At 35.4% G+C, this 19815-nt stretch overlaps 1 protein-coding gene across 2 annotated transcripts in view; it reads left to right on the top strand.

Annotated features, from left to right (window-relative positions):
- Nucleotides 1–19815, top strand: part of FOCAD (focadhesin) — a 258289-nt gene that overhangs the window by 8526 nt on the left and 229948 nt on the right. For both annotated transcript variants that reach the window (XM_045563768.1, XM_045563771.1), the window contains exons 2-4: nucleotides 13056–13144; nucleotides 15867–15941; nucleotides 18139–18293. In XM_045563768.1, coding sequence (XP_045419724.1) covers nucleotides 13088–13144; nucleotides 15867–15941; nucleotides 18139–18293 — 287 coding nt within the window. In that variant the 5' untranslated portion in view covers nucleotides 13056–13087. The remainder of the gene's footprint in view (nucleotides 1–13055; nucleotides 13145–15866; nucleotides 15942–18138; nucleotides 18294–19815) is intronic.

Below are 19815 nucleotides of genomic sequence, written 5' to 3'. Positions count from 1 at the left end.
ATAGCTTCTAATAACTGAAAGGTGTGACTTTCTCATTAAATAGTTCTTAATAAGTGGTGTAATTGGATCAAGAAAGGCTTTTTTTGTTTTTTTTATCTTGGTATGTGCTGTGGTAAAACTGCTTCTTTAGACAATGATAAACCATGATTTCAAGTGAGCAAATAAGATCACTATTTTTTTATTGCAACTAAAAAATTCATCTTATGTTTTTATTTTAAAAGTATAATTTCTTTTTGATTAAAAAGTAATATATGCCCATTGTAAGAAAAAAAATAAATGTAGCAAGTGTTGAGGGAAACAGAATAGAATATATAATCACCCATCATCCTATTATTCTCAAATAACCTTGTCAACATTTTTGCATATTTACTTTGCCTTTTTTTCTTAATCCTATGTCTTTATATGGATATATTTTAAACTTGGTTGTGTACATGATTGGACACAAAAATTTCTGGTTTTTGTTTCTATTAGAAACATTTCTTTACATTGTTAAAACTCTTCATAAATGTTTTAAATTACTTATTATTTTATCTGCATAATCCTTAGTTACCGTTTAGATTAATTAGTGAATAGTTTTGCACAAAGTATGCTTGCTTTTAAGCCTTTTGTACTTTTAGCCTAACTTTTGAAATGGGGGGGGGTGGATAGAACTTAAAGAATGTGTGCCACACTTGGGTTATAGCCAGAAGTGTCACATAGTAAGATCAAATGCTCAGTGCGTGGTATCTAGAATGCCCACTCCCATAGAGTGGTTTAGTTTTTGACCTACCCCAGACTTTCAGCTTCATTGTGCTAAGGTTCCTTATGAAATCTAGTATGGTAGGTGGGGTTGGGGAGACATAATTCTGTGGCTTTGTTTCAGAGCTGATCTGACTTTTGAAGACTTTTTGTCAGTTTGGAGGTAAACCAGGTTGGGAGCAATTTCATAGATAGTGTTTGAATTTGGGCTGAGAGGCGGATGTGGTCTTTGAGAGTGAAATGAAACTCTTTAAATGTTGGCTTCATTGTGAGTTGCTGGTCTTGGGAATGGCTGCTGCTGTTCATCTAGTCAGTCATTTACTGTCAACAGAGTGTTGGAAAGTTCCATGAAGCCTTTATGGATGAAAATTGGATGTATTGGTTTTAAAATTTTTGACATTAAAAAATTCTCATTAGGAGCCACATATTATACTTCATGACCTCCTCTTTTTTCTTCTTCTTTAAATAGAATTCTTAAATTAACTTTATCTGAAAGAAATTCTGCATACTGTACTCTGTCCATTGGATGTCAGCATTTTATTCTAGGATCCTCTTCTAATTCTTGAATATGCTGCTTGGTATCCTTATGTTAATATGAAATGATTAATAATGAACTGCCCAGGATAATTATGAAGGTTAACTAATATCTGATTATTAAGCACCCTACAAATAAAAACAGCCATCAGTAATGCTAGCTGTATAATAAAAGATTACTAAATGTTACTTTTATGGGTAATTATGTATTTAAAGTGCCTTTTACCCCAGTGGGAAATACACAGAGGTGATGCTGTGGGTTTTTAGAGGATTGACATACATAGCAGATTAAGCATAGCTATGATAAATAATAGCTGTCAACTGAAGCATTCATGTAAAACTTATAATGTATTCAGGTAACAAAGACCCATTTTCCATCTCTATTAGATTCAGCTGGAAACAGTGATGAACTAGTCTTGTGAGCTTTTGCATGTGTTCTTTGATTTTTTTAAAAAGAAAATGTACCAAAATGAAGAATAGTGTAATAAAAAAATCTCACTAATTTGAATTCTAAACATTTGAGATTTAAATTTGGCTGAAATTCACCTTCATACCACCTATACAAAAGTTATTTGCTCAGTTAAAAAAAACAAATTGGGAGTAAGGGTGTGTCTAAAAGTATTAATACTAATTATTTTCAGTCCCTAAATATGTTGGTAACTAAATTCACCTTATTGTATTAATTTGGAAATAAAGTTGTTAAACAATTTAGTTTTCTACTTCTGGCTCTTATTAATTTGTTTTGGTCTTTGTTTTGTGAGTCTTAGAAGGATATAGATTCTTCTCTATTTCTCATTTCCTGTTTTGGAAAGTTGATTTGAAAACAAAATAAACGGTAGAATCCTGATTCTAACATTTTTTGTGTCTATTGTGTGTTAGGTACTGTGCTAAACACAGTAATTCAATAAACATTTATTAACTGCTTATTCCATGCCAGGCCCTGCGGTGGGTGAACAAGACACAATTGCTTCCCTGAAGAAACTCAAAAGTCCAGGGTAATAATGCAGTAGTGTTGGTCAGTGAAGAATCCTTCCCACTTGAGATGCTTCTGAGCATCTGAGCAGGTGCAGCTGCTACACAGATGGAAACCAGGCCCTTCAGAATGAGACAAGAAGGTCTTGAGCAGTGATTATAACCCTCTCAGAGCTGGAAGGGACTTTAGAGACTGATCCTAGCTCTTCAGTTTGTCCCCTCAAACCATATCCTCATATTCTTTTTGCCTGGAATGTGATGCCAAGTTGTAGTTCAAGCCCTGTTTTCTGAGGCAGCTGCAGGAACTGGGAAAGAACATGCAGTGGCTTCCTCTTGATCTTCTTGCTTCTGGGCATTACTTCCTGAACATTCCAATGTTATTTCAAACCCTGTTTTTATAAGTGCACTCATCCATACACAAATTTCCCTGTCTCATTGTGCTGTGTTTTGAATTGTCACATGGTGGGGTTACCTGCCAGCCAAGTATTCATTTGCCACAGTCTGTGTGTGGTAGTGTTTGTGCAGTCATTTGGGCAGATAATTGGTTTCATTCATTTCAATGATCATTTACTTATTTTACAAGATAAACAGAACATGTACATATGAAAGTGTTTCTATCAGTGGCAAGAAGCATAGACTTACTGCAGGTTGACATTAATTGCATGATGAAAGTGGCCAGTCTTTATTGTTTGTTAGATGCTCATTGAACTTAAACTGAATGGCAATGATGAAATAAAAGTATGCAATCAAAGAATATGTACAAATGTGGGATATGTATTGCTGGTGATGGTGTCAAGAGGATGAGGATTAAGTTTAGATTGACAATTTTTGTGTTTTGTGTTCTGGGTATGGAACATCTCTTTAATATACAACTTTTGCACATTGGACTTGATTACATGTTTTTAGGATTGCAATATATACTGAAATACAGAGCTGTTTACATATGGTGATGAGCTGCTTTGGGAATTTGACTTAATACTGTATATCCAAACCCAGGTATTCTTTTAAAGATTTACTTGTTTCTCTGGGGCGCAGCATGATACAGTGAAAAAAAAAAAAACAAAACCAAGGTGTTGGCTTTAGACTAATAGCTAACATTTTAAACATTTTTGCTATGTGCCTGGCTCTGAGTTAAATGCTTTGATGGAGTATCTTAATTTTACAAAAACTTTGTGTCAACTATACTTTAAGTGGTTAAGCATGTGAGATTTGGAGACAGACTGTTCATATCCATGCTTTGCTCCTTACATAATTAGGTAATTAATTTTGACCTCTCTTTGCCTCACTTGTTTTTTCATTGAAAATGAGGTTAATAATAGTACTGTGTCATGGGAATGTTTTGAATATCAGGTGAAAGAATATACATAAAGAGCTTCAACAGTACCTGTCTGGCACATGGTAAAATTCTCAACAAATCCTGGCTATTAATACCATTGCATAACCCCAGGCAAGGTACTTCCTCTCTAAGCTCATATTCCCTTGTGTGGGCAATGGAGTTAATAATATCTATCTCAAAATTATTGTGAAGATCCAGTGGAATTAAAGTGTTTTGTGGTGTGCTTGGCACAAAGGAGCTGTCTAATTCAACATGGTATTCTAAATCATATATCATGCATTGTATTTATTCAATGAATCTTCATTAAACAGGTACTTGTTATATGCTGGGGAGATAGAGGTTAAAAAGACCAGGTCCCAGCCTTAAAGACTACATTTTACCGGGCAGTGGGGATGGGGGAAGGGGCAGGTAGAGTGGGGAAGCAGAAATAAGTAAATGACAATCATTGGAGATTGTGATAAAGGCTATGAAGGGTACAAGAGTGGGTCACATTGGTAGCAGGTGGGAAACTACTTGAGGCTGGGGGTGGGGCGGTGGTGTGATAGGGAAGGCTCAAGGGAAGATGTGAAAGGAGAGAGGAATCAGCTGTTTGAACTACAAGGACAAGAACACTTGAGGTAGAGGGGTCTGAGAGTTCTAGATCTGGACATTGAAAGAGCTTGGGGAGGTTCAAGCAACAAACTGAAGGTCAGCATGGCTAAAGTGCCTTCTGAGGGAGAGTTGTGAGACGAGATCACGTAGGACCCTTTGGCCATGGTAAGGAGTTTAGATTTTATTACAAAGTGCAGTGGGAAGCTGTTGAAAAGTTTTGAGCAGGCAAGTTAAAAGTCAGCTAGGAATCTCTTCTAACCTTGGGGCTGATGTCTTATTTTTCTATTTGGTGACTTATGTACAGGATCCCACTCTGGTCTTTGATGAGAAACTTCTTACTTACGACTTAAGCTCAAATTCTTTTCCATCATTCCCGTCCTTTGACTATCCAACATGGTATCAAGGGAGGGAGGAAACATACATTTCTAGAGTGCCTACTGTGTGTAAGACCCTCTTGGCTTTCAAGCATACTTTATATTGTTATTCACAAAACCTTGTTTAACCAATGAGGAAACAGCTTCGAAGATGGTAAGTGACTTCCTAAACTTTAATGACTAGGACTGGAGCCAGGATTTGTTTCCAGGTCTGTGTTTCCACTGTGCCCGCAGCCCATGTGTTTTGCTTTCTGTGTCAGGTTGTTCTGCTATCACGATGATAGAGAGATGTGAGACTGTGAACTTATCAGATTAAAGGTGTTTTCTCATCTCTATGGAGAGTGTTACGGTTTGCAAAAGAATGTATATCATTGCTTCACAGTGCACTGTTCATCTTATCCAGGTGAACATTTTCAGGATGGTTCTTCTAATAGTGATTACTTTGTTTTTGTTTTTGTAATTGTATCCATTCAGCATTAGAATAGAGAGATATTTTCCATGTGCATTTTGGGCTATATTTACTTAGTTAAAAGTAGAGAAAGTTACTGTTTCCCTGTAAAATGTTTTATGTTCATTTGCTCTTTAGCTTTCATTTGCCCTAAGTATGTGGATTAAAATAAACTGTATCTATTCCATTCTACATGAATTTAATAATTTAGTTTTTATGAAAAATAGCAAATTAGATTTATTGGTCACTTTGCAGCAATCAAGAAAAATGTGGCTATTACACTTGCAATCAGTCAGTCTATATAAATGTTTTCCAGAGTAAGAGTTTTTATTTTGGTGTAAAATTTCTTAAGTGTCTAATTGGGAAAATGATAGTGGTTATGTTTTTCCTTGAAAATGGAGAAAGTTTTTAAATGGTTTAAACTTAATTGGATCTATCTGGTTAAATTACATTGACCTGTTTTTAATAGTACTTTTTTCATAAAGCATTGGTAAAAATGGCCAGCAAAGTAATTAATCTTTGATGATTTAAAAAATTTTCCTACTTTGTTGCTGTTCATTTTATGACACCCTTTAAATGATGGATTTCTATGCTTGCAGTGATTTGGGTGTCAGAAAGTTATATCCTGTATTTATAAAGAATGTATTAGAATCTGAATAAAAATTTTCATATTTTGATAACTTTATTAAAATTACAAAATACATGTTCTCATGGAAAATTAGAAAATAGGAATGAGCAAAAATAAAAATCACCCATAATTTGTATTTTCAGGCTTTTCTATGTGCACATGTACTTTGGAGCTAGACTACTTGGGTTGGAATTCTAGGTCTGCTACTTACTATATGACTTTGGGAGAGTTATCTAACTAGTTGCAGCCTCAGTTTCTTCATCTGTAGAATGAGTGTTATTGTGGGGATTAAATGAGTTGATATTTAATATATGTAAAATGCTTAGAATATTACCCAGCCCCTAGTAAGAGTCACAGATATGGGGTTTTTAAAAATTTTTTATTATGGATAATTTCACATGTATATAGAAATAGAATAGTATTATGAACTCCAATGTATCTATTACCAACATTTAGACATTCTTGTTTATCTATCATTCCCTTTTTTTTTTTCTTTCTGGACTTAAGTATTGTATAGAAAATCCCAAATGTCACATCATTATACTTTCTTGTACCATATTAATATTTGCTAAGAATTAAGTTAATTATTTTAGAGAACTAGCGTACAAAATTTGAGTCATTTTTGAGGGAGGGAAATACAAGTAAAATACCTATAATGTGCATTCTGTGTTTTACTAAATTTTAGTTAACTGAATGGTGTTTGAAGTAAGATTGTAAATATGGAGATTTTGTTATTTAGAATAGACATTCATTGGCCAGTAAGATCTTTAAAATGATTATCAGTTTTATTGTAAATATACCATAAAGATGATTTTGTATGAGCATAAAATCTTTATTTTAAAATGTTATATACTGAGCAATTTGGGTAATTATTCTTTTGGGAGAACAAAAATATTTAAAAATTATGATATTGGAAATATCAAAAAGGAGCTAATTTTGAAGACTTCTTTGAATATTTAGATTGGATACTATAAAAATTCTAGAGATAAATAAGTCCTTGGATTTAAAAAAATAACTTTTTAATCTATATCCTCTTATATGTTTATCATATGAATGCACACACATATATAGTACTTTAAAAAAGATTATTCAAGAGTAATTAGAGAAAAGAAAATGTTATTAAGAAAATCATAGGGAAGAGAAAATATATGTTTACTGTTCATTAAATGGAAGTGGATTATCATAAAGGTTTTCATTCTCATTGTCTTCACGTTGAGTAGCCTGAGGAGGAGGAAGAAGAGGGGTTGGTCTTGCTGTCTTATGGAGGTGGCAAAGGTAGAAGAAAAGCCACAAGAATTTCAAACTAACGTTGTTCAAGGGTCAACTATAATTAGGAGCATTCTAATTGTCTTGTCCTGTTAATTTAGGGGTGCGGGTGGCAGTTGGATTTGTAAACTTTTGAAGCAAGAACTGAGGCCAAGCTTGAATTTCTAGGTATCAGGATTTAATACAGGGTGATGAAATAGCCCAGCTGCTGGATCTCAGGATGTATAGAAATACCTATGGACTAGGAAGCAGTAGGTGAAAAGCTACACAGGCAGAAGCTTAAGGAAGAGATAAATATTGGACGGCAGAGCAAGGTGGGTGTTTGGAAAGTATTGTCAGATTTTTTTTCCCCCTCTTTGGAAGAGCAGGGCCAATCAACTAGGATAGAGTTCAGAAAAAACCCCTGAGCCATAGTCTTGATAAATTTATAAAATTAGCTCAAATTTATTGATGGTGCTTACCAGCCATCCCAAAAAATATAATAAAAAAGAAAAATATTTTCAGAATATATGCTTAAAGCCCTCAGGCTGAAGTTCTGTAGCTTAATTTGTGGGAGGAAGAAACCAAGTGAATGCCGTAACTGATAATTACAATAGTTAATAAAATGTTAAAAAGCAGTCCTAGATTTTGTGTCTCTAAAACATAGGGTCCCATTAATATGAATGAAGCATGCTGCTGATGACATTGCTCATGTAAACTAACTTTAAGAATGTACTCTGTATAGCCCTGACTTCCACCCAGATGGCTGCCCTTGAGCCCTTCCTGTATAAAAATTTGGTAGTCAAGGGTGCTCAAAGTCAAACGCCTTTCTTTGTGACCATTGGAACCCCCCCCCCACACTGTATAATCAGTTACTCCCTCTGCTGGGTTTCCATAGCACTTGTGAGTATAATTAAATAGATTTGATCTTACTGTTTTTCAGATTGTGCCCTTCATTTTAGGTTTGACATTAAGTACTTTTGTACAATATATGGTTGTATAGAATCCTAGAGAAACTATTGAGAAAGAAGGTTGAAAACCCGTAGTGCTTTATCTGTCTGCTGGTCTTTTTTTATTTCCAGAGTGCAAGTGATAGATTTATTTTCTTGGAAGTATTCTTATGGGGCTGAAACACCTTGGCAGATAATTGCTTACATTAAACAAGTGCTTTGATTCACTGGGAACTTAAAGACCTCATTAAAATTTCTCTTTCTGATTTAGATTTAGACAGATGAAAAAGGCATACTGACAGGTGGGAGATAAAACTTTTAAAATCAAACACTCATTTTTGTAGCATGTGGTTTATAGATCATATTGTGACTGATTTCCTTTTAGTAAGAATGCCATGATAAGAAGAAATATATAAATTGTTTTGCTTTAATGTATAAAATGCCCAAAGGAAGTTGAGATTAAATATAAAGTAGGGCACATGCTACACTGCCAGTGCTAAAGCAAGCACGTGTATTGTTTTATGAAATTCGCTAAGAGAACATGATGTTTTTATACTTTGAATGACCAAATGCTTGTGATTAACCTTGAAATATAAGTCTTCAACAAATGAAAGACACTTGCAATTTGTAGCCCAAGGATAGCGAATCGAGGATGATATGAAATCATATTGCAGCTTGGTTGGGTAGTGGTTTTGAGAATGCTTAATGGCCATTTGTTAGGAAAGATAAAGTTATTATAGATTAAAAAATGTGTTCATTCCCTAAAGTGTCACACTGAAATTAGGGCTGTCTTTTGCAATCTTTAGTTTATTTGTCATCTATACTTAGGTAATTTTGATAAAAACAGCACTCTTTTACCACAGTGGCCCACCTCCTGGAGATAAGGTCATCTTTTTGGATGGCTCAGCTTCTTCACTGCTGTTGTAGCCTAACCAGCTGCTCATCTGGGTCCCCAAAGCCATAGTGGAATGTCAGCATTCTGGGCTTGGATCAGAGAGTATAGCCCCACATTTTCGTCTATGTAGTTCTATCACTGTTGATACTTGAATAAGTCTATTCTGTGACACATCGATAACCAGCTACTTCTCTAGGTACTCTCGAGTCTGTCTTCTCCTAAGTTAGATTAGATCATCAGAAAACTCTGTACTGATTTACATAATATGTTATGCCCATGGCTTTATCCAGTGTTTGTTTAAAAAAGAAGTAATATAAAATTTTCTTATGCTTGTTATTGAGAATATTACCTATTATATCATTCTGCATTCCATATAGAAAGCCCAATATGAGAAATTTCCTTCAGAGTTTTAAGTGCACAAAAAAGTTTGTTTTCTTTGATAAAGGGTACTTTTCCATCTTTTATATAATAAAAGAGTTATAATTTCTTTTGTTTACATGTGTACCCTAGCAGCCTGGAGGCACAGGGCCAAATTTGAATGTTCATTATAGCAATTATGTCAAGAAATTTTGTACATTAATTCAAAAAATAGTCATTATGTAAAACCGGAGTTAGCAAACTACAGCCTACCCACCATTTGTTTTTGTAAATAAAGTTTTATCAGAACACAGCCATGGTCATTTATTTATGTATTGTCTATGACTGCTTTTGTGCTGCAGACGCAGATTTGAGTAGTTGCTCTCTGGCCTTTTACAGAAAAAAGATTTCCAATCCTGATGTAAGTAGTCACATGATGGTATGGGTCAGACCAAATGCAGTAATAGTGATGGAATATAAAAGCAAAGTGATTAATGTTAGATGTAGGTTGTTGGGAAAGAATTAACAGAGATATGCTATGAGAGAAATTTAATCTTTAAATAGTGGAAGCATATAAAGAAGGACATTTTATATGGGAGAGAAAAATATAAATAAAATCCCTTAGGAATGAGCAGATTTTGAGTATGTAGGACCATTTTGAAAACTGTTTTACCTAGATTAGAATGATAGTGAAAATGAAGTTGAATGGGTGAGACTGATGATAGAAGGCTTAAAAGCTAGGCATCAGAATTTGCATTTAATCTGACAGGCAATTGAAAACCCACTATGAATTCTTCACAGGGAAGTGATGTGATGGGAATAGCATTTCAGGACAGTTAATCTGACAGCAATGTATGGGATGAACTCAGCATGGAGAGCCCCAAGACTAAGCAGTTACTGGAGTAAGCCTGGCATAAGGAACTAAGATGATGAGTATAGAAATAAAGAGGAACTCTGAGATGCTAGAAAGAACAAAGCAGACTTTGTGACTGCCTGGATTTAGAGAATGGTAGTGAGAAATTATAAGAGGAGAACTGGGTAAAAAATGAACTGAAATGCAAAGAGTTTTTATGAGAAGAAATATGTGTTTTGCTTTTGACATCCCTAGTTTTTGGTTTTAGAGCCTCTTAAGAGAAAATAGGGAAGTGTTTGGAGATCTGGACTAGGTGAAGGCTGATAGCTGTGGGAGAGTTGGTATGAAGGGAAAAGAGCACAAGGTAGAGGCTTGGCAGAGCCTCCAGGAAGGAAGATGGAACTCTAGAAGCAGAGTGGATGAGGAGGAATAGGAGGTGTCGGTTGAGCAGTGATTCCCAATCTGTATCATACCCAGGACAGACTGATGGTATAGAGTGTTAACAGGTATTTCCATGGTTGCATGACCAGATACATTTGATAAACTCTGGGTTAAGCAAAGTTAAATAGACTTCTTGCTTTAGACCCTCTCATATTCTTTAATAATATGCACCATTATTTATATCTTAAATGAAATTTCTCTCTCCAACTTTAGATTCATATATCCAACTTTCTATCTGACATCTCCACTTGGATATCTATTAGTCATCTAAAATGTAAACTGTGCAAAGTAGAATCTCTGATCTTTCCCACAAAATTTGTTTCCTCATCTCAGTTGATGGCAGCTCTCTCATTTCATATTAATTAAAAAAAGCCATGATTAGAAGCAGTACAGAAATTGTTTTGTTTTATGTGTAAAATGCCCAAGGGAATTGAGATTAAAAATAAAGTTGCTCAGGTTAGAAACCTTGGAGTCATCCTTGACTCCTTTCTTTCTCCTATACTCTCATCCAATCCATTAGCTGTCGAATTGGCTCTAACTTCAAATATATCTGGAATCTGACCACTTTTTACCTCAAGTCAGTCTGTTAAAATCTTAGCACCTCCTTCTGCTGCAGCTTCCCATTTCACTCAGGATAAATGCATCAGTCCTTCCAGCGGCCTACAGGGTCTTTTATGATCTGACTTCTTGACTGTCTGACCTGATTTACCATTCTTTCCCTTCTTCACCCTGCTCCATGCTCATCTCTTTCTTCTTCCTAAAACAGACCTTAAGCACTTTATGGCTTTTGCACTCACTGTGTCCCGTGCTTGTGATACTCTTTCCCCCTCCGGGTCCATATGGCTAACCTAACTGCCTTTCCCTCCCTTAAGTCTTTGTTCAAGTGCCAACTTCTAGAAGTGACTGCCTGTGACTGCCGTATTTAAAATAGGAAGTGTTCCCTTTCCCCTTTTCTTATCCCCTTTACTCTGCTTTACTTTCTTTTTTCCATAGCATTTATCACCTTCTAATATATTTTATGTATTATTTAGTTTTAGAATTTCTTGTCTGCTTCTTTCCACCAGACTGTATGCTCTATGAATACAGAGATTTTTGTCTGTTTTGTTCTTTGATGCAGTCCAAGCACCTAGAACAGTGCCTGCCTGACACTGGTACCTAGTAAGTATTTCTTAAGTGAATGAATGAATTTTCAAGGTAGGAATATATGTCCCCACAGAATCCTTTCTTCCTCCCATGAAGACCTCTTTTTTCTGGGTTTCCTTGGGACACACTTTGGGAGATTCTGTTATGATATATTATAGAATTCAAAAGAGAAGAAAATTCCAAGAAAGTTGTAATTGACACAATTGGGAAGTTGAAGAAATTTTGATCTGCTTAAGCTAATGAGTAGATTTAGCTAGGGAAACAGTTTGCAATCTTAGAACAAGTGGTTTCAGTGCTGTAGAATGTCAAATTCAAGGAAGTAAAGATGGACATAGATATTGAAGAAAAAAGCAAGGAGAAAATACCCATTTGTGGAATTTAGTTTTGGAAGAAAGGAAAACACAGATTGAGTATCTGTTATCTGAAATGCTTGGAACAGAAGTGTTTTCGATTTTGGAATTTTTTTGAGTTTTGGAATGTTTGCAGATATTTTAAACCGGTTGAGCATCCCTAATCTGAAAATCCAAAATGCTCCAATGAGCATTTTCTTTCAATGTCATGTTGGCACTTAAAAAGTTTTGAATTTAGATTTCAGATTTCGGATTTAGGGATGCTCAACTTGTAGTCAGAGAAAGCTGCAGGTTCATCACAACATACTTCGCTTTTTAAGATCAAAAGAGCTTGGTTTTGCTTCTTGTTATTTTTATAAGGTAATCTAGGGTAGTGTACGACATACATTTTATTTTTTAATTATATTGTAATAAATAGGCAACCTAAAGCACCCTATTTTTCAAAGTAGTGTAATTTGGCAGGTTCAGTGCTGCATGGAAATTGAATAAATTAGGATCCTCAGGAAATTCTCTTAGTTCCATGCCTCCAGTTTACCACCTGCCCTCCTCCATCTTTTTTGTATGCTTTTTTTTCTTTTATTTAGTGAGCCCCGTAGGAATGAGAGGTGTGATGTAAATATTAAAAGTTGGTGCTAACTGTTTGCTTGTTCCTCCTTTAGGAGACAAGCAGTATACGTTAATGTGTGAGTTTCTAGGTCATTTCTATACCTCCTGAATAAAGTTCACCTGGGCTTCACACTTGTCACTAACAATTGGATTAGTGCTTACGTGAAAGTTTGTACCAAAGTGAGGCTTAAACAATTTTGACTTGTTTAAGAAGGTTTGACTCTTTCTTTCTTGTAAGTTTTGATCTATAAAAGAATTAATTTCCAAAAAAAATTAATTTATATTTCAAATTTGTGGTTGAACTTTTGGATTTTTTTTTTTAGTTTCTTTAGTGTGAATTCATCTGTTTGGGGATTAGCTCTTATGGGGAAAAACCAAGAGCTGTTGGGCATTTTTAGTTTATTTATCTATCATGAGATTTTAGTGCTGAATGACAATGAAGTTATGGCAAGGATTACCCTGCAGAGTCCTTTACTTTATTTCCTTTGTTGTCTTTGAAATGAGTTACATTCATATTATTTGAGGAATAATTGGTTTGAGTTCCAATTCAAACCAGTTGGAGGACTAACAAATATTCTTTTGTTTTGGTTACAGAAGCTGCATATATACATGTAAGAGAAGCAAAAATGTCAGATGATATCAAGAAAAGGTTTGAATTTCCAAATTCTCTTATACAATCACAGGTAATTTTGTTTGTCTGTTTTTGCTTCATAGTAACAAATGAACCATTCTGGTAGATTGTTAATTGAACCTTACATTTTTAGCATTAAATGTTCTATTCTTCTACATATAGAGATTTATGTTCTTTTTATGAAGGAACTTTTTTTATGAATTATTTTTGAAAACATATGTTTGACATAGAAAAGCAAGTATTTGAAATTGATCAATCTCCATGTCTATTTATATCACACTTTTCTTTCTAGAGATAATAAAACCTTGATTAACTGGTAGGTCCCTGAATATTTTTTTTGGTCTATAATTAATTATTGGGAATAGAGGTAAATGGTTATACATGCCCAGAGTATGAGGGATTAATATTTAAAAAAGATGTATCCTATCCCTGTACAACTATTCAGAATAATAGGTTTTTATAATGATATTCAATAAGTAAAATATCCTGGATTAAAAAATTTGATCTATCTACTAAGGTAGGAGATTGTGATAATTTATTTTAGAGAGCTTTTCAATAATTAAATAGTAAAAACAGAGATGGTTTTCTGGTTTGCCTTAAGCTAACTAGAAGCATTCTGGTTAATTGAAGTACCATGAAGCTTATTGTTTTTTCTTGTGAAGAAGCCAGTCTGAAGACCTAACAGCGTACAGCGTCTTGGATCCTTTCAACAGTTACCTTCGGAGATGCCTGCTGTGGGAATTGACTTAGCTGGGTAGTGGGGAACCCTTCCATGAGGAGTAGAACACTCCTTATGCAAGATTCCCTTCTACCTGACTGGGTTGGAGTCATGTCCTACAGGTCCTTATTATGAAGAAGAGGATGAAAGCTTGAAGGATACTGTCCATAATTTTATTTTTCTGTGCCTGGAGTCCCTTCATTAGCATAGATAATCAAGAAATGCCCATATGTGTTACTGTTAAATTAAGTGAAAAGTGTATATGTATTGTTTAGTGTAGGATGTCTATTTGAATTCTGTTGTGGAAAACTTAAGTAGCAATGTAGGCTGCTTTATTGTTGGGTTTTGCATTTTGAAAATCAATTTAGGCTAATATGTCTGATTTGTTAGAGGATGAATTGAAAAGTATATAGATAAATTGAACCTAGTGAGGAATGGGGGGATATATAGCATTAAGCTTATTTACTTTTAGTCCTTTTTCTAAATATAAACTGTAGCTTTTTTGTCCCTGTTATGTTGCATATTGATTTTATTAGGTTCTTGTGATTGTGTCCTGTCCTCTGCGAATACTTCTATTGTTCTTTTGTAACCACTGCTCAGTGTTAGCACCATATTTCATTGATTCACACACATTTTTCCATGTTTTAACATCTTTGAAATTGGATTACATCTAGTAATTGATGGCAGCAGTTGAGATATTGTTGGTATTTCCTGCACATTTGTGAACTTGGCCATGATTTTCTAAATGAATCTAAAAGAACTCTTTCATTATTATAAAATCAAAATTCTAAATTATAAGAAGCATTGTATGTCATAGATTAATTGGCAGCTTTTTTTCTTTCTTAGTGGTACGTAAAATAATGGTACATCTGTAGTTGATGGCCAGGTACCTTCAATGAAATATGGTATATTTTGTAAAAGAGGAACTCAGACTATTCACTGGCTCTCAGTTCTTGTTACTATTTCTTTTATTAGGTGGTACAAGACAGTAAATTGAACTAAACTTAATATTCATGTAAATGAGTGACTTGTATTGCAAAACTGAGACCACAAGCATTAAGGTCTAAAATCAGTTCCAATGTGTGAAATATTAAAATACAAAACAAAACACTCAAAAAACAAAAAATGAAGGCGTGGGTACTGTGTTTTTATTTGAGCTTTTTTGGAGACTTTGCAAGACTGACAGCTATTCACAGCTATATCATACCTTGGTCCCAAGTGCAGGATGAGCAGCTGTTGCAGTAGCAGAGTTTTTCTCAACCCATACACAGAATGGCTATGTTTGTTGCTGGCCTATTGGCTCTGAGACAGCAGTGTTGGCTAGTGCTGGGGAACTAGGGGAATGAAGTTGATGTGGTAGGAGGTGATTATATTTATGTATTTAGATAATCAGTCCTATAAGAGTCTTGAATTTAATTTTGAACTTTTTGACTAAAGCTGGATACGGGAACATTTTAGAGACTTATGAGACTGAAAGCTTATGTTCAGATTGAACTTCAGGGCTGAAACCTATGAGAAAATGATAAAGAAATTAAAATCATAAGGCCTAAAGGAGGGAGAACTGGGGTGGTAGAGGGGAGACCTGTTGGTTCTGTGTGGGCTATAGTCATAAAGATGAAGATGAGTTTTCTTTCTTCATCTTTGTTAAGGGTACGATGAAGCCTGGTGGATTTCATTTAGATGCAAAGATGGTTTTTAAAAACTCTGGGGTTTCTCATTCATGGTGTAATGGATTAAGCAATCTCAAGTTACCCTCTGATACTAAGTTATAGCAATTTGGACCAAAAATCTGGCAATTTTCTTAACATCTATGAACTATAGTTTGCCTGTTGGTAACCTGGGGTAAAAATGCCTACCTTGAGGGTGGTTCTGAATGTTAAAAATTATGTATGTGGAGTGCCTAATTCAGTACTTTCTAAATAGCACACACTCAATGAATGGGGATTTTATTTCTTACCAGTTGACTGTCTGTCATACTCAGACTCATATCACCTAGTGTTAATATTTGGAAAGAACTTCTGAGGGAACGTGCTCATTAATTTTGTTCATTTTTTAGGCTGTGGGTCATCTTATTGCTGCAGTCCTGAAGGAAAATGATTCTTCAGAAAAGATTCACCAGTCCACAAACCAGGTCTGTGTTTAACGTTGTGCTTTACTTCTATTCAGATATTATAATGCTACCAGCTGGCTCACATATACACTTGCCTTGTTTCCCTCACAGTTCAGGTGACAGTAGAAATGATTTTGAACTGTGAGAACTTCTGTTGCCTTTTTTTGTTTGTTTGCCATGTTTTTATTCTATAGTATTTTTAAAAATTTTAAAATTTACTAGAACAGACTCTAGGATTGAGATGTGGAGGGCCTGAAGGGAAGTATTCCTATGACTATTAAGAAAAAATAATATAGGCGGAATGAGGAAAGACATGCTTTAGAGTAGGTTGGTAGCGTTTACCTCTGAGGGAGTGGTTTTCGTTAATAGAGAAAATTAATGTAGTGGCTTTGTTTGGGTGTAGTTTTCTCATGCTTCAGGTTAGCCCCAGATCTGAGTTCTAAGTTGGAAAGGTTATGCATTGACAGTCAGAGCTGGAGGAAAAATTACATCCCACACACAGGGCAGGTGAGTGCTCAGAGTTGAAGCATTGATAGCCTACCGAGAACTTGGGTTTTGTTTCATCCGTGTTGTGTATTTTGACATGGTTGTTGGGAAACTGCTGAAGAGAGGTGCTCTAAGTATACTATAGAGAACATAGATGATGGAAATAAGATTTTTTTCTTTCACAGCAGAAAGAAATTGATTTCCTTTTTCTCATACTCTTTTTGATTAGCTACTCCAAGTTATATTTCTTTACAGCTTCTGTTGACATGTTGAAGTAAGTGTAGGGGTATACTTCAGTAATTGGCATTTATCTGGTATTTGTGTGTAGTCATATAAATTAGGTTTTCTGAGAACCCTGATCCTAGTCCTGCCTATAATCACATTATGCACTCTGAGAAGATCTAGTAGTTTTACTTAAACTACTAGAATTTATTGAATGTCAAATCCTTGTAACTAAATGTTTCCTCTTCTACTAATAAATGAATGCTTACTTCTGTGAGGATATGGAATTACCTGAGGCAGCAGTTTGTTTATCTTTTTATTTTGTTTTCCTGGCTTAGTAATGGAGTAATGACATTTAGAGCCCTTTGATGTTGTCCATACAGGTGAATGCAATTTCCTTCTGAATAAAAGGAGAAATGAAATAGAAATATTTCCTTCCTGTAGTGACTTTTAACTGTACTGTTCTTTTAATAGTGGGATCCTAAGATAGAAAAGGCTCTTAGCCAGCTATAGAGGGAAAGTGGGCATAATGTGATGTTGATTTCCATTCTTTTAGTTATTCTTCAAGAGCGGAGCTCTTAATTTTTCTCCAAATATATTTCCCTAATAAGTTGTATCAGGAGGAAGGAAAATAACTTCATTATTTGTTCTTTTCTTTTTTTGAAACATAAAAATCACAACTGTGTGTGAATCTAAATGGATTTAACGATACATTCAAATATTGGTTTATTGTTAGCAGTGAACCTTTTTAGAGGGTCATAGGTTCCTGAGGAACTTATAAAAGCTAGAACCTCCGGTTTTATGAGGTTTTAAAAAATGAGAGCCTATATTTACTTATGTGCCCTTCTATTGCTTTTCTATCAAGAAGATTGATTCATAGTATGAGGGGGGAAAAAGTCATAGTCTCTTTCTTGGGCAAAACAGTTTTCTTAGGCTTTTTTTTGGTAGCCATGGAATGAGCAGCTTGCTGGTGGCCTGTCCTACATCTCTGTTTTCTATCTGGGCCCACATTAGACATCAGCAAATTGTGGCAGGGGTGTTGTGGTTGGTGGGAAGGTACATGTAGGTGGTAGAGGTTGGCAGTAGGAGAGCAGGAACATTTTCTGAAAATGTTATTGCCATTTAAGACTTGAAACATAGACACTGTTTGGAGTTCAGCTTAGACTAACTGATACGCTGATATTGTTGGTGTCTGGTTAAATTGCTTGGTTAGAGCACTGTAATACAGCCAAGTCTTTGCTTTGTTGTGTTACTTAAACTTGGGTCCTACCTCTGCCTACAGCCAGTCTTATTTTGGAGCCAGGATACCAGGTGAGAGAGTTGCTATATCAAAACAGATCTATTATGTCTCTTGGAAAATCGACTTTATTTTCTTCTAGAAACAGTGACAACATTATTTTTATATAGGAAAGCTAGCCTACTGTGAACGAATTACACTTGATGAATGGCTGAGGTGTGTATGTGTTTGCTATTCGTCAGAAGTGTCTTTTAAACACTGGTTTGATTTCAGACTCCTGCTTTGAACTTGCTATGGGAGAAGTGCTGCAGTGACAACGTAGTGGTTCGAACGGCCTGCTGTGAGGGTCTGGTGGCACTTGTTGCTCAGGATCATGCAGAGTTCAGCTATGTTCTCAATGGGATACTCAACCTGATTCCATCAACCAGGTATTCTTTTCTCCATGTTTGATCAGTTAATGATTTAAGTTTTTAGAAAAAAATTCACTAATACCCAATTAAGGGTCAACATTCACCCTACTTGCCAATTGTTTTTCTTTCTCTTAAAAGGTCATGCAGTTGATATTTCATATGTGGTAAAATCATTGCTAATTTAAAGCCCACAGTATTGAAGTTTGTGGTCATTTGCTGTACTTAAGTTTTGGGGCTCTACTTAAATTCGTCATTGCTCTTTTTATGAAGAAAATAGCTAAGTATTAATAATTCACAATGGCAATACAAATTCCTGACTTAATTTAGGAAAGAAGATTGCTTGTAAACATTGCTACTTTCACAGAGGTACAGTTTATACACTGTATTGGCAATACATGGTCAACCTTTGGCATTAGGATGTGTATTAGAAAATAATAGCACTAATTTCTTTAAAAATATTTTGTGATTTGGGGATGTCTTCCACCTGATTATTCCAAGTTAATAACGTTTTGTTCTTGGAATTTGTTGGATATGACCATATTTAGTCCATGTACAGACTGAGGGTGATGGAATCACAAGGATTAAAAGGGACCTACTCCATTCCAAGATGGTCAGGACCACATTTGGTCCAGTGAGCATCTCTTGTAAAATACTTCCTGAAAAGGAGATGCCACTCTTTGCTTCAAGAAATGGTCTTGATCTATAAGTACTAATTTTTTGCCTACTTTAGATCATTTGGGGTTCTACCCCCTTTCCCCAGCTCTCACCCAGCCTCCCTCCACCTCCTGGGTTTGCTTGCTCTCCCAGTGTTTTTACTCACCTTATTGTAGTATCCTCAGAGCTGAGTGCTTAATCTTTCTTTTTTGCCTTCAGTGGAGATAAAATACAGCTATAATTATCAATCTGTGGAAGATATCTTCCTGGGCTTGAAGTCTATTAGTCTAAATAACATCTAGCCTTTTAATGTTTCATTATAAATCTTATTCTGTTCCCTCAGATTATCTCCTTGTATCTTTTTGGAACTAGTTTTTTTTTCTTTTTTTTTGAGATAGGGTCTTCCTATGTTGCCCAGGCTAGAGTGCAGTGGCGGCTTTTCACAGGCACGATCATAGCCTTGAACTCCTGGGCTCAAGGATCCTACCTGAGTAGTTGGAACTACAGGCTTCTGGCATTGTGCCCAACTTGGTTTTTCTTTTTATTTCGTAGTCTGTAGTTATAGGGGCAAACCCTTTAGCATGGTGTATAAGCCCTTCCCAAACTAGCTCCAGCCTTCCATTCAAGTTGTATTTCCTGCCATGAATCCCTTCTCTAGACATCCACAACCATCCACTCTTCCTGAGCCTTTGCATTTGCTTTTGCCTCTACATGAAATGCTCCTTCCTTTCTCTGTCTGACATCATCTTTGTCATCCTTCTAGGCTCAGCTCAGACGTCCCCTTTACTGTCCAGACATTTCCCTCTTCATAGTTGGGAAATAGCTGCTTGCTATTTCATTGTGTGTGTGTGTGTGTGTGTGTGTGTGTGTGTGTGTGTGTGTGTGT

This window comes from Lemur catta, chromosome 10 (genome assembly GCF_020740605.2).
Source record: "Lemur catta isolate mLemCat1 chromosome 10, mLemCat1.pri, whole genome shotgun sequence".
NCBI classification, from domain to species: domain Eukaryota; kingdom Metazoa; phylum Chordata; class Mammalia; order Primates; family Lemuridae; genus Lemur; species Lemur catta.
The sequence above is the reverse complement of the archived record's forward strand: the minus strand, read 5'-3'. Positions and strand labels throughout refer to the sequence as shown.